Here is a 15572-nt window from a genome sequence, read left to right on the forward strand (position 1 = left end):
CTCGAGACTACCTGCTTAACCATAGGTTGTGTCATCACCAATGCACGCCTAACCTATTTAGAGTCTTGGGTAGCGTTGATGCTTTTAACGAGCAAATGGGTTTGAGGCTCACTTAGCACAATGTTGTTCATATGTACGAGTGTCATTCACTTGCCGACGTCTAGCTCATATCATGTCTTCCCAAGTCCAACAAGGGCCTGAAAGATAATTACCTAATTGCCTCTGGGGAATGGCACGACAGTCTTCACTGCCTAACTTGGGAGGGAGAGCTAGGTGGGGTACCCTAGGGTTAGGTCCCATGAAATGGGATTTAGTTCTTTCAGCTTTTCTATTCTTCTCTCTTGCGTTTTCTTTGCCCTTGATGATGAATTTAATCAATCTGACTATGCTTTTGCTCCTCGGCCGTTTATGCAGATAAACAGCACGTAGCACCTTGTCTTAGTTTGGTCAACACCATGGGCCTCAACAAAATTCTAAGGTTCGAGGTGTTTGTGAGTGAGGACGGGCAGTTAAAAGTAGTCCACCTCATCCTTGATTTTGAGTCGTTAATAGACGCTTTCCAGGACATTGGCAACACCATCAGGGCAGGTGACCCTCAGCTACAGAGGATAAACATCTCAATTCCCGACTTTCTGGCCTGAAGAGACCTTCCACCCATCGAGTTGCCCGTCCGCCTTGCTATCCCCAAAGCAGTAGCCCCAAGGGAAGAAGCTACTTCCTCGTGCTCATCACTCGAGAGGGAAATTGATCAATTCCGACTCGAGGAAGAAGAAGAGGTGCGAAAGGAGCCTATTGAAATCCCAAGTTCTGAGGGTGAGCTCGACAGAGCCTCAGTAGTTGGTCATCCCCAATTGATAATCGCTGTGATCGATAGCAGTTCCGAGGGGGAAGATTTGATGTCTTTGATTCTGAGAAGAGGTTTAAAGGACTTTATGACCAGGCGGAACAAGGGGTCGTCATCCAAGGAGGTCCCCAAACCTCAGGATCTCGCCAATCTCTTTCCTTCCCCTCCTTCCGCCACAACCGCGCTCGGCCTACTTCTCATTCCTAACTTGAAGAAGAAGAGAAAGGAGCAGAAACTAGAAGAGGGGGAGATGATCCCTCAGAAGGGGGCCAAGCAGCAAAAGACTGTTAAGGATAAACGGGCCTCCTCCGTGGACAGTAGGGAGGACCCAAGTGGGGCCGAGGTGCGCTAACAGCAGCGCTCCTAGGATCCTCGGCTGGAGTTGGATGGCACTGCCATCCCCTGGGACACCTTAATCTAGGAGTTCCAGAAAGGGCACTCAGCTTATATTGCCGAGGCCTTGGAGCAGCCCCTCCTCCTGCCTAAAGATATGGAGGCTCTACGACATATGAGGTAGCTAGACCTCTTCATGTCCTTGAAGAGGGATCTCGCTATGGTAAGTTCACCACCAAATGCTTTAGATAAATGATAAGTTCCCTTTTTCAATTTCCTTTACATGGGATTCCTTTATTGTCTTTAAGCAGGTTACTCAGTAGGTTTTTGTGGTCGAGGAGTGGGTCAGGGATGTTCGTAATGCAGCTAGGGCTGAGGCTCATTCCCATGCCGAGGCTGAGAAGACACTGGGAGCCCTGAAGTAGGAGCAGCTGAAGTTGGCCACCAAGTTGACTGTTGAAGAGAGGGCGAGGAGGAGCACCGAGGCGGGGATGAAGAACACCGAGGATCAAGCTGAGGACCAACGCAAGAAGCTCTATCTTACTGAGATAGAGCTTGCCACATAGAAGCAGCAAGTCCTAGACTTGAAAGCCGAATTGGAGAAGGCTAAAGCTGCTGCCCGGGTAGCCGAGGAAGCTATGGTGGCCTCGAGGCAAGCAGCTTACAATCTTAAGGTGGAAGAAATCAAGATACGGCTGGCTGAGGAGTAGGGATTACTACAAGGATACCTGGAAAGAGGCCCTCAACCTTGCAGGGGTCCTTGCTGACTCAGAGTAGAGGCATGCTAGATGTATATATTATCATCATGATATCCGTGAAGCCATAGTTGTCCTCCTACCTCCCTCTACCCTTACCCCGGAGTCCTCTGAACAGCCCTTAACTATTCAGGCCATCCTCCCCCTTGGTGATCAGGGCTAAGGGGCCGAGGTGGCCAAGGACAAAGGCAATGTCAAGGAGGTCAAGCCGCCCTCAGAGGCTAAAGATGCTACCAAGGCCAAAGATGCAGTTGAGGCCATGAATGCTGCAATCAAAGCTAAAGAAGCTGAGGCCAAATCCAAATAGGCTAATCCTAAAGCCACAAATGCTCCTGCCTCTTAGTCGAATAAGAAAGAAGACCCTCCTCCTCTAGCCAAGGCCTAGATCTTAGGATTTTGTTTCCTTTCTACTATTTTCCTTTTCTTTTTGTATTTTTTGTTTTGTATTGTCTTTAATGACAATTTTTTATTGTATATGATGTACTTTCTTTTTATTCAATCAAAAGACTTCACTTTTTACTTCATGAATCCTTCTATTTCTTGTAAAATTAGCGCAGTTGTTGTGTTGTCTTCTGTTGAGACTTAGGATTGATAAGGTTGTTAACAGTAGTGGGTTTTTGTCACCCAAACTTTGACAAAAGCTAACAGTAGTGCATTACTGCTAATTCAAATAAATTGAACAAGTAAAAACAGTAAAGAAAATGATCATAGGTTTGAGATGAGAGCCGGACCTCTAGCAGGGCAAGTTGAATCTCATGGAGATGAGCAATATACTTAGTGAAGAATAAGTAGGGCAGACAACTAAGGACATTAACTTGCTTAAGGTAGGTGATCTGTGAAGTTAAGTTTAATCTGGGACCTGTTTATCACTTAGAAAAATAAATAGAAAGTGTCAATCTACTCAAAACATGTGGTCTGAGGAACCAGACGTAAGTAGGATTCTGTTTGATACTTAGGAAAGTGAGCTGAAGCGTTAATTTACCCAAAGTATGTAGTCCGAGAAGCCAGCCATGACTAAAGCTTTGTTTAACACATAGTGAAATAAACTGAAGTGTTAATATACCCAAAGTATATGGTCCGAGAGACCAGGCATAACTAAGGTTCTGTTTAACACTTATTGAAATGAGTTTAAGTATTAATTTACCCAAAGTATGTGGTCCAAGGGACCAGGCACAACTGAGATTTTGTTTAATACTTAGAAAAGTAACTTGATATGTCAATTTACCCAAGATATGTGGTCTGGGGAGCCAGGCATAACCAAGGTTCTATTTGATACTTAGAAAAATAAATTGAATTGTTAATTTACCCAAAGTATGTGGTCCGAGAGACCAAACATGACTAAGGTTTTGTTTAACACTTAGTAAAATAAACTGAAGTGTTAATTTAACCAAAGTATGTGGTTCGAGAGACTAGGCATAACTAAGGTTCTGTTTAACACTTAATAAAATAGCTTGATATATCAATTTACCCAAGGTATGTGGTCCGGGGAGCATGACTAAGGTTCTATTTGATATTTGGAAAAATAAACTGAAGTATTAATTTACCCAAAGTATGTGGTCCGAGAGACCATGCATGATTAAAGTTCTGTTTAACACTTAGTGAAATAAACTGAAATGTTAATTTACCCAAAGTATGTGGTCCGAGAGACCAGGTATGACTAAGGTTCTGTTTAATACTTACTAAAATAAACTAAAGTGTTAATTTATCCAAAATATGTGGTCCGAGAGACCAGACATAACTAAGGTTCTGTTTAACACTTAGTAAAATAGTATGTAGCGACTAATGTTATCAACAAAAGTATGGCAGAAAAGACTTTCATTAATAATAGTACCTTCGTAGGTTATTTACATTTCAAGGGCGTGGGATAACATGTCCATCCAGATCTTCAAGATAGTATGCACCTATTCTAGCCACTAAGGTGATGCAATACGACCCTTCCTAGTTGGTAACTAGCTTTCCCCATGCAAGGTTCTTTGCAGTACCCAAAACCTTTCTCAATACCAAGTTTCCAAGTGATAATGGTCTAAGCATTACATTGGCATTGTACTGTTGCTTGATCTTATGCTGATAATACGCCAATTGGACCATGGCATTTTCTCTCCGCTCTTCAAATAAGTCCAAGCTCTTCTCAAGCAACCTATTATTGCTGCTTGGAGTGAAAGAACTTGTTCTCAGTGTTGGGAATCCAGTCTCTAGAGGGATAATGACCTCAGTTCCATAAGTCATTGAAAAGAGTGTCTTTCCTGTTAATCTGTGAGGTGTTGTCCGATATGTTCAGAGGATATGAGGCAGCTCTTCCACCCACTTTCCTTTCGCATCGTCCAACTTCTTCTTGAGTCCGCTCACTATGAGCTTATTAACAACCCACAACCGTCGGTAACCCAAAATCAAAATCAAAACCACGACCCAGTAACACCGCACCGTGACCCAGGAAGAACACCATGACCATCGAACCATTAGACCACATCGAACCCATGACCATCAGACCACCATCACCGGACCACAACCATTGCCGGACCAAAACCATCGAGAGAGAGAAGAGAGAAGTGAGAAAAGAGAGGAGTTGTGAGAATAAAAAAGTTTTTTTTTTTTTTTTTTTTTTTACAATCTAGCTACAGTGAGCTATTATTGATAACAGCTCACTATAGTTGAATGCTAAAATCTTTAGCATTTAGCATCTTTGATGTATGTATGTTTTTATGATTTGAGGTGTTAAAAATGCTAAAAAATAGCATTTAGCATTTTTAACACCTTTGATGAGAATTATCTAAAATGTTCACAACAATTTTGTAGCATGTCTAAATTAGCATATAAGAATTTACCACATTCTATAATTTATAGGTCAATTTGAAAATGTTGTAAAATTATGATATTTTTATCAAATATCATAATTTTTATGAAATTATGATATTTTGTCTTTAAAGCTTATGGATTTCTACCTAAATTTTAGAAAAAAAAATAGTTTTTTTACCCCCTTAAATTACTTAAAACTTTATTCCTTTTGTCAATTATATATATATATATATATATAAGAGACTTGCACTACATGTACTTAAACTTTAAAAGGATTTTTTTTCCTATAAACTTTTTCTTTTTCTTTTTAGCCTTGTAATGCATATAGAATAAAACACTTTTCATCCTTAAATTTTATAAATATTATTTTTCATCTTGAAGCTATTTTATTCAGTTAAAATAAAAGCTATTTTATAAATTTTCTCTTTAAAAAAAATAAAGAAAAGATTTGTTTAGATATCCAAAGAGAGAATAAAACCTAAATACAAAAACATAGGGAAGACCAATTAAAAAAAAAGTGCTTGTTTTTTTTTTTTGGGAAAAAAAATGGTTGAGAATAGTTTATTTAATTTTTTATTGAATATCTTTTTTACTAAAATTGTATTAAATTAAAATAAAAAATAAAAATAAAAATTTTAAGAAGTTGTAAATAAAGTGTTATAAATTAAAAAGCCCGGCAGACTTTAATTCCATTGTGAAAAAAATAAAATAAAAAAACCCCTAATTTAAGCCAATCTCATACTCTCACTCGCATAACATCACACCCTCAATTCGATTCAAATCAAGCCTGCTACTTTTTACTGCCGCATAAATCTCTAATAATTCAAAACCCAAAGCTCCCACCTTTTCAATGAAAAATTTCCCAACTCTTTGTTTCTCTAATTATCATACTACTACTACTACTTTGACTGTGTAAAAAAAAAATTTCGATTTCGCTAGGGTTTTCCAGAGCCACGCGTGTCGAAATGCTAGGTGGGTTGTATGGAGACCTCCCTCCACCCTCTTCGGCCGACGAAGACAAGCCCAGCAACACCACTGTCTGGTCCAGCAGCGCCAAGATGGCTCCGCCGACACTCCGCAAGTCCTCTTCGGTCTTCGCTCCGCCGCAGACCATTCTCAAATCTCAAACCAAGCCCAAAACCCCTAATCCGGCACTGGCGGCGCAGCCGAAGAGCGTGACGTCGTTTTCGGCTTCGGCAATGCCATCGCTGATGCAGGAAGACTCGGCGCAGCCGGCATTGGTTGGGGTGACGTCGTCGGTGATCGAGGAGTACGATCCGGCGAGGCCGAATGACTACGAGGAGTACAGGAGGGAGAGGAAGAAGAGGGCGATGGAGGCGGAGGTGAGGAGGGAGCTCGATCGGCGGCGGCAGGAGGAGGAGGAGAGAGAGAGGAGGGAGAAGGAGGAGAGAGAGAGAGAAAGGGAAAGGGAAAGGGAAAGAGAGAGGGATTACAGTGATTCGCGGCTGAATATATCGGGAGAAGAAGCTTGGAGGAGGCGTGCGGCGATGAGCGGGGCGGTGCCGCGGCGGTCACCATCGCCGCCCAGCAATGCCGACGGGTTTATGATCGAGAAGTCGGAGACGGTAGGGTTGGGCGTTGGAGCCGGCGGGCAAATGACCGCGGCGCAGAGGATGATGGCGAAGATGGGGTGGAAAGAGGGGCAGGGGCTTGGGAAGCAGGAACAGGGGATCACTACTCCTTTGATGGCGAAGAAGACGGACCGGCGTGCTGGGGTGATTGTCAATGCCAGTGAGGTGAAGCAGGATAAGAAGGTGAAAGGCGTCAGCTTTAATGGGTCGCCTACTCGGGTTTTGCTGCTTAGAAACATGGTATGCTTATATGCCCAATTTGTTTACTTGGAACTTCAATTATTTTTTTTTTTCAATTGGTTTCATGTGAATGCACATTTTTAGTGAAGTGTATGTGTTTATTTTTGTGCTTGTTTCTAATGCTGCTATCAAATAAAGCCGACTTTCTAATCAGTACTAAAATTAAATTGATCCGTTTTGGGTTGTTTGTAGTTTCTGATTCAGTTGTTACTTTGATTTTTTGTTGCTAGAAAATATCAATTCTTTGTGCTGCTTATTTGTTGGTCCTTTTCTGTTCATTTGCTTCGTTTAGTTCTTATTGTATAACAGTTACATCAGATTAAAAGTAACTTTTAAGTATGTTGCTTTACAGGGTTATATCTTGATGTATAAGTTGTTGAGTAAATCATCAATTGGGTTTTAGATTCAAAGTTAGCACCTTTTTGACTTGCAGTTGTCAATAAGAATTGTTTGTTAACAAAGTAGAGGTCTGTTCAGGGGGCTAGTCCAATCTTTTATGGTCTGCACATAGACCCTTTTTTAGCCTAGTTAGGTTGTTGGACACTAGGGTATTTGTGTATGGCCTAGTTAAATAATTAGTTTTTTTTTTTTCAAAGCACTGGCTTTTGCATATTCATGTAATGATCATGTTCTAAGGTATCTGAATGTGAACAGAGTAGAGGTTTGTTCAGAGGGTTAGTCCAATCCTTGATGGTCTGCACATAGACCATTTTTTTAGCCTAGTTAGGTTGTTTTACGCTAAGGTATTTGTATATGACCTAGGTAAATAATTAGTTTTTTCAAAGCACTGGCTTTAGCATATTCATGTAATGATCATGTTCTAAGCTGTGAGTGTGTAGCACTATTGATAAAAAGTGTTGGCAAGCTAGTGTTTACAATGGTCTTCAAGATTTCATTTTGCATAATGTTGGCTAGGCAATATCTAGAACGTTTTTTTTGGTTTATTCAGGATCCATGGCCTTTATATAAGGCTTAAGTCAGTAGTGGTAGTTCACAAGTGTTGTCATTACGCTTTAAGGTCATAAATTAATAGTTGGGCATGCAGCCAGACAACACTGAGCCGTAGAAGGTCTTTCTACTCCACATGTTAGTGGGAATTGAGGTATTTCCAGGCTGATCTGGAAATATACAGAGCCGTAGAAGGTCTTTCTCGTCCACATGTTAGTGGCGCTAGATAGATTTTTATCAGTTGATTATCTTATTGAAAGAAATCGAGCTATTCTTTTGTTTAAGTATGAGTTGGGCAAAGCCTAAGCAGATTCAAATGGACCATCTTTTTATCCAGTGGTTGTTCTAGGATGAGAACTGGGCTTTCTTTCTTACATATTTTTTCATATATTTTTTCATTTCTAGTTAACCAGCTTGTGGGTAATTGGATTCAGAAGGTTTGGCCTCTAAAATCTATTAAAGATATTGAAGAATTTCTTGAAATCTTGGTATTTATTTTCTATTTGATGCCTTATTGTTGGTATGTGTGGATGTTCCTTTTGTATCTGTTTATTCATCCTCATTGTCATTCATCCTTCTTGTAGGTGTAATACATGCCTTATTAGTATTCACCCTTAATTGCTTTCCGTAAATGCAAAAACATTTCCTTTTTTGTGAGTGTGTGTGTGGGAGGGGCCGCGGGGGGGGGGGGGGGGGGGGGGAATCATTCAAGTTACTTTGTGATAATTAGCTACGAACTTGGCGTTAATGGAAATCAATAGTGAAGTTTAGTTGTTACTAGAACTGTTACATTAACTTCTAGAGGGTGGACGGCTACCAAAAGAATGATCAAGCTTAAATGCTGTAAAAGCCTATGACTTTAATAAATTTATTGGTATTGCCCCAGTCTCAACAATGAAATAAAAAGTGTAATGTATATGATAAAGAGTTTGAGAAAATACAAGATTAAATTCCACAACATTCAAGAATTGTGGTCTAGTTTTGATGTGGGACCTTCTCTGCACATTTCATAGTATACTTTAGATATTATTGAGTCTAAGTATTGAGTTTCTTTAGGTTAGAAAGTTGCTGGTTCAATTTTAATTAAGTTGTTAGAATAAGGGCAATTTGGTAGATTCCATTTTTTCTGGAATGGTCTATCCTTGGCTGTAAAAAAGGTCTATAATAAGTTCTATAGAGTCCTATTACTTCTAAGAAAGGATGTAGGCTATAGCCTATATAGAGGCATTATTGTAGTCAATAGCATTTGTAGTGAGATTGATTTTAATTTTTTTTTTGATAAGTAACGTAAGGATATTATTAATAATAGAAAAAGTGCCAAGCCGAGTACATTGGGGGTGAGATTTTATCTTCCTTTGCTCTCATTCTATTCATTTTTTAATACCAAAGCCATCAAACATATTAAAGATCCAATCTTTTATTCACCTATATCCACTTAAACCATTAACATCAAACCCTCTTCAAGATCTCATCCAGAATCTAATTTAGTGCTGAATTTCTGAAGATCCTCCATCAAAGTGATGGCCTCAACTCTTCAACCCTCTTGCACATACAACACCAATCTACAACTGTACTATTTTGATTGCAAAGATTGTCAACTGCAAAATTTTACCCAATGTTACTGTCAAAGTAAAAAAGGCAACCTCTCAAGGTACCTTAGCACCCCAAAAATGCACCTTCATGGGAATCATATTCATGTAGATCTTTTCATGTCATAACATGGGCAAACTACTAACTTTTCTTTCTTAGTAAAACGCCAAGGTACCTGATCCTCTTGTTGAGTAGATGGAAAGTTAGAATACAATTAGATTAAAGAAATTCTCTACATACTCTAATTTTCAATCCTGAAGGAACTAAGTGAATTTAAGATTACATTGCCAAGTACCTTGATTATCTGTGAGATACATGACTATAGATGCATCCTCTTTTTTTCTTGGTTAAGTACTATTGATGTATTATTATCCACTGCCAATCTAAACTGCTCATGAAAGAGATCCTTGAGGGGGCAATCCTCACACCATGATCAGGCCAAATGTGAACACGAGCCATTTCCAATAATAAATTTAATATATTTAGGTTGCCTGTAGGTTTTACTGGTTAAAGGAGACAAAAGGTCTCCTCTAGAAAGGTTCCCTATGTTATTAAAAAATAATAATAATAATAATAGAAAAGCATTCCACCCTTCTCTAACACTTTTCATAGACCAACCTGCTGTGTATCTCCATATTTCACTAAAATAACACATCTCCAGAGGTGCTTCTTCTTAACTCCAAAACTTCATAGCCATTTCCCTGAAATGGCTTGATTAAATTACTCAATTTATGAATCCCCAAGTCTCCCTTCTTCAATGGAGAATATGCTATATACTAGTCTACCAGATTGAATTTAAAGGCATCTCCTGTCCCTCCCTCAGAAAATCTCTTTGGGGTTTTTCCAGCCTATTTACCATATGAATTGGCATAGTGACGAGTTACATGACATACCTAGGAAGGGAAGATAATGCGTTTTTGCTGAGAGTGACCCTTCCCACCTTTTGAAAGGTACAACTTTTTCCACCCAGCAAGCCTTCCCATCAATAATGGCATTCCAAATTGCTCAATTTTTAAGGAAGAACTAGAAGGTCGTTTGAAATTACCTACTTTACGGCCCCCTACTGAGGCTAACTCAATTTTATCGCTGTCTTCCTTCACCCACTGGCACTGGTTCCCTAATTTATTTCTAAACTTGAAACTGCTTCAAAACAAACGAGGAGGCATCAAAGGTACCCTAGTTGTTCTGGATTTGCATTGGAAAATTTTTTGGTGTCATTAGTAAAGAGCAAGTGTGAAAATTCCATAACTCCTCCATGGCCTCCTCCAACCTTGAACCTCAATAAGAACCCGACACTGAAAAATGCTTTGTAAACAACCATTTTGAACACAATTGGCACATTGGATTGAGTAGAATCACATGAAGTTGAAGACAAGGTTGGATGGTAATTAGAGAATGTTAGGCAAAATATAAGTGCAAAAATATTTTTGCCTTGCCTCAATCCTCTCGAACTTTTAAAGAAACCGTCTGAACTACCGTATACTATAATGGAGAACCGAATGGTTGAAATGCAATTCCAAATTAATTTTTGCTGTTTTTCACCAAATCCAAACCTTTCCAATTAGAATTGCAAACAATCCCAATTAACATGTTTGTATGGCTTTTCAATATCTAGCTTACATAATACCCCAGGGATACCACTCCACATTCTACCGTCCAAGCCATTTGTTTCTTTAACAATAATTATTGAATCAAGAATTTGTCTTCTGGAGACGATCCCAATTACTTTGATTGTCTGTTTTTGAGTTCAATGTATTACTAGAATACTACTTCAGGTGATAACCCTTTTTGTTGAAAGCTTATTTTCTTATTTGCTGAACATATAAGCTGTTGCCAAACTAAATACATTAATTTTTATCACATTAAAGGAACATTAAATGATATACATTTAAAATACTGTTATGAGAAAAATGTTACGATACCTATTTTTAGTATGAAATTCTCTTCCTTGACAATTTAATGCAACGTTACATTCCTAAACATATATATGGATAGATGAGTAAATGGAAGAGTTGGAAACAGGACATTAGGTCATTTTACATTTCATGTATTTCCTTGGGAATTAGTGTATATTGTTGAAGTATTCTAGTGGTAGCATCCATATACTTCCATTATCTATTAAAATTGGTTTCTCCTGGAATCAGTTTCAACCTAACACTTCTGTAGGCATTTCCTTGGAACTCCTACACCATACATAATACATATATACACCATGAATCACCAATAATAGTTTAATCATGCTTGGTGCATAAAATTTGGTGTGGATAAAAAAAAAAAAAAAAAACTGTATACTCTTTATTGTGGTTTTGGAAAGCGGAGATTATTAAAACGCAGCTAGAAACCCTCATCAATTACTGCTTGTAGCACAAGAATGTTAATTTTATGTTGACAATTATACCTCACTTTCTAAAATTGATTGGCTTCTTCTGATGTTGGTTACCCTATATGGGCCATGCAGGCTGTCATTTGTCTTCCACCCTCTAATATTTAAATATCTTGGCCAAGAGCATTGTAGCTCTCCTGGTGTTTTCAAATGGAGACATCTAGGGCTCAAATCCTCCCTCCCTCAGTTATAATATAAAAAAAATAAAAAATAAAAATATTGTGCAGGATTTCCCCAGTGCCTGCTGTGATATATTTCCCAAAGACATTCTTATTGGCTGTATCTTTTATGTTTTATCTCCTTCCTTTTCTTTCTTTAATTAAATATTTTTTAAATCACTATTAAAATCTCTCTAATTGGATGGAGTAGCTATAAATCAATATTTAAACATAAACTTAGTGGTCATCATACTAAATTATTGTCTTCAGACGTTTGTTTTCTTCATGCTTTTTTATTATGTGATGCTTTACCAAACAAAATGAAGATGAGGATGGATAATTATCTTGCTTTCCTATTCCCCTCCCCTTGGTGCTAAAACTTATTAAAAAGAAAACTGTTTGCTTTCTTCTTGAAGGTGGGCCCTGGTGAGGTTGATGATGAGCTTGAAGATGAGGTAGGATCAGAGTGCGCTAAGTATGGGACAGTAACTCGGGTTCTCATTTTTGAGATAACCGAGCCAAATTTTCCAGTGACTGAGGCAGTCAGAATCTTTGTTCAGTTTGAGAGACCAGAAGAAACAACCAAAGCACTTGTTGACCTAGATGGTCGATACTTTGGAGGTAGGGTGGTCCGAGGCTCATTCTATGATGAGGAGAGGTTTAGCAAGAATGAGCTGGCTCCAATGCCAGGAGAAATCCCGGGCTTTACATAAATTAATGGACTGTTTTGTTCCAATTCAAATGTCCCTTGTCTAGGGTAGATAGATCAACTTGGATTTAATTTTCATTGCTGTGTGAGAGTTGCGTGGTGTTGTAAGTAGCATTCAAAATCAAGGACCAACTCTCCATCTCTTAACTAGGTCCAGGTGATGTTTGTAACAGAGGCAAACAGTAGTTGCATAAGGAAATTGTTGAAATCATATGGACAGCCTTTTATTTTAACAATTTGCCTGCTGATGGTGTATTGTGGTTAAATTGTGTCCAGGAAAAAAGTATGGCTATTGCGAAGTTATGATTTCGTTGGGGGAAACAAGGTTGGAAATCATCAAGGCTGTCCTTAGATGTGTAAGGAAAAGTTACTTCTAATGCTTTATGATAAAATTATTCCTGATAGACTTTTTGTGCATTCATTACAAATGGTATTGAATTTATTAGTTTTCAGTTTTATGTATTTTGTTGGAATCCCATTAAGAGCTCTATCTCCCTCTGTCAAATGTGAGGAGATTAGTTGTTGGAGTAATATCACTATTTTGGATGGATAACTCAACTAATTCTATTCTTTTTGAGTTTCTAACTTTTAATTTGAGAACAATAGTTAACCAAATATATGTGACAGTGATGATATCGTCAGCTCATCAGTGATGATATCATCAGTTCTTTAAGGGTGTATTTGTTTGGAGGTGAAATAAGATGGATAGAAAACTTTGGAGAGAAAATGAGAAAAGAAAACTTTTTAGAGGGTGTTTGATTGGAAGGGGGAGAGGAAAAAAAAATGTGGTGAGACTTAGGTGTTTTCTTCTCGGGCTCATCAAAATGTTTTCTTCCCAAATTGGGGAGAAAACTGGAGAGAACAAAAATTGACAAAAGCAGCAGTTGAGCTTGCTCAACGTTAACTGGGTGTTTTTTTTTTTTTTTTGGATAAGCAAACTGGGTTTTCTCTTTGGTGTTTTATTCTATTTTTTGTCATTTTCTGTTCAGCCGTTAACTTTTTTTTTTTTAATATATTTCATTTCCTACTTTCGTTAAATTGGTTTTTGCTTTTTTATATACTTCATATATTCGGTTGTTTTGTTTTTTTTTTTTTGTTTTTTTTTTTTTTCTTCCTAATTTGTTACTTTTTTTTTTTTTTTATAATTTAGTAGGGACATAAAAGTAATTCTCCAGCTCCAGTGGTCAACTAGTGTGGTTTCAGTTTTGTTTTGGATCCAAACCTTTCTTACCCTTTTGGCTAAATACTTTGAAAAGCAATATTTTTTTTTTTTTTTTTTTTTTTTTTTTTTTGGACAGAAAAGGCAAATTACATTAGCACTTAGCAACGTTAGACAACATTGTACCAAAAAATAATCTACTTGTTCTAAAGTTAANAAATTTAAAGAACTTTTTTTATCAGTTTTCAAATAACATTGTTCAATAACATTTTTGTAAATATGTTGAAACTCATAAGTCCTATCTAATTATACCACACTTAACAGAACTTCCTTCTCTCTTTCACGCCTCTCTCTCACAACTGGACTTCTTTTCTCACTCTTTCCTACCATTCATGCTGGGCTTCTCTCTAACGCTTCAAACTTCTCTCTCTCCCTCTTTCACAACAGATTGGACGCTATCTCATAATGCCAACAAGGGGATAGTGTGTTACAAGGAAAACTGTGTATACTCTTACTATCTACAGCAAGAAAGTCGTTCGTTCTATCTTGAAGCTATTTCCAAGACAAGATCGCTTTAATTAAAATAAAAAATAAAATTGGGAGCCAACTACGACCTCGTGCAGCAAATTTTATAAATGATAACAAATAACAAATGAATAGAACAGAGGGTAAAAGAATTAAAGAGAATATGTTCGAGTTGGAACATGTAATAGGTACCCCAATAAACAAATAGGAAAATTATTAGTTTGAAAAAATATATTGTAGACTAAACATACAATATTGTACACATTTACAAAAAAATATAATATTGTACATATTTGTTTAGTCTATAATACAAATTTTATATTGATAGTAAAATATAAACCGATAATTGTCTAAACAAATATTTCAATATTTTATACCTGTCCAAACAGATATTTTAATATTGTATACTGTTTTTTAACATATATAAATATTTTTTGGAAGGAAAATACTGTTATGAAGACCAATTAGGTTATAAAATATACTTTTTAAGTTTGTTATATAAAATTTGTTTTACATAGAAAAGATTGGAAATGAGAAATCCATTTAAAGTAAGATTAAAAATGAGAAATCCACTTAAAGTAAGATTCAAAATGAGAAATCCACTTAAGTAAGATTCAAAATGAGAAATCCACTTAAAGTAGGGGAGGTCCTATTGGTTAAAAAAAAAAAAAAAAAAAAGGAGAAGCAATTGTCATTGAAATCAAGTGAATTGATTCAAGATGAAAAAAAAATGAAAGATTGATGAAGATAAAAATAGCTTTAATAGATATAACGAGAAAGGACATGGCAATGAATAAAATAATAGAGAAAAAAAAATACATGTGAGGATTTACAACCAATCTCAAAAATTTTGGAACTATTTATATATAAATAAATTTACTAGTTGTTGACTACTACTTGTTATATATAAATAAATTTACTTATACATAAAAATTACTTATCAAATACATATTAATTATCTCTTTAATATTATACTAATGAGGAATTACTATGCTTAATATCAACTGTTTTTACTCTCGAATTTTTTTCTTCCATGAGTTCTGAAGGTTCATAAAGCACATGCTTACAAGAGTTTTAAAAGTTCTTAAAACAACTAACTTCCAGATGTGTAATCCCTGTCTTTACCATTACAATATTTATTAAAAACACATATGACCACCTTGTTTTAAATTTTTCATTACAATCAAGGAACCAATGGTAAGAAAAGAAAAAATACACACACACACACACACACATTATTCTCTTTCACTTAATCATTAATTTGGACATCTTATTCTCTTTCAATTAATCTTGCATCTCTGTGACCATTTTACAATGATCCTTTCTTTACTCCTTTTTTTTGGAATATTAAAGTCAGAAAGTAAGTAAGAACTATGACTTCATTGAATCCGATATGATATATATATCTCTCTTTTATAATTTTTTTTTTTTAATATTAGGTTAACATTTAATATGATTAGTATTTTCTCAACCAAAAAAGAAAAAAAAGAAAAAAAAGAAGATTAGTGCTAACCTCAAAAAGAAAATGAAATACATTTTGATA

General features: G+C 36.7%; 1 protein-coding gene across 1 annotated transcript; it reads left to right on the forward strand.

Annotated features, from left to right (window-relative positions):
• Positions 1–5426: 5426 nt before the first annotated feature.
• LOC112038830 (DNA-damage-repair/toleration protein DRT111, chloroplastic) lies at positions 5427–12749 on the forward strand. Its single transcript, XM_024071686.2, has 2 exons — positions 5427–6557; positions 12053–12749. The coding sequence occupies exons 1-2, from the start codon at positions 5691–5693 to the stop codon at positions 12347–12349; spliced, it is 1164 nt and encodes a 387-aa protein (XP_023927454.1). The 5' UTR covers positions 5427–5690; the 3' UTR covers positions 12350–12749.
• The last annotated feature ends 2823 nt before the right edge of the window (positions 12750–15572 follow it).

This window comes from Quercus suber, unplaced genomic scaffold (assembly GCF_002906115.3).
Source record: "Quercus suber isolate HL8 unplaced genomic scaffold, Cork oak 2.0 scaffold_70, whole genome shotgun sequence".
Taxonomy (NCBI): domain Eukaryota; kingdom Viridiplantae; phylum Streptophyta; class Magnoliopsida; order Fagales; family Fagaceae; genus Quercus; species Quercus suber.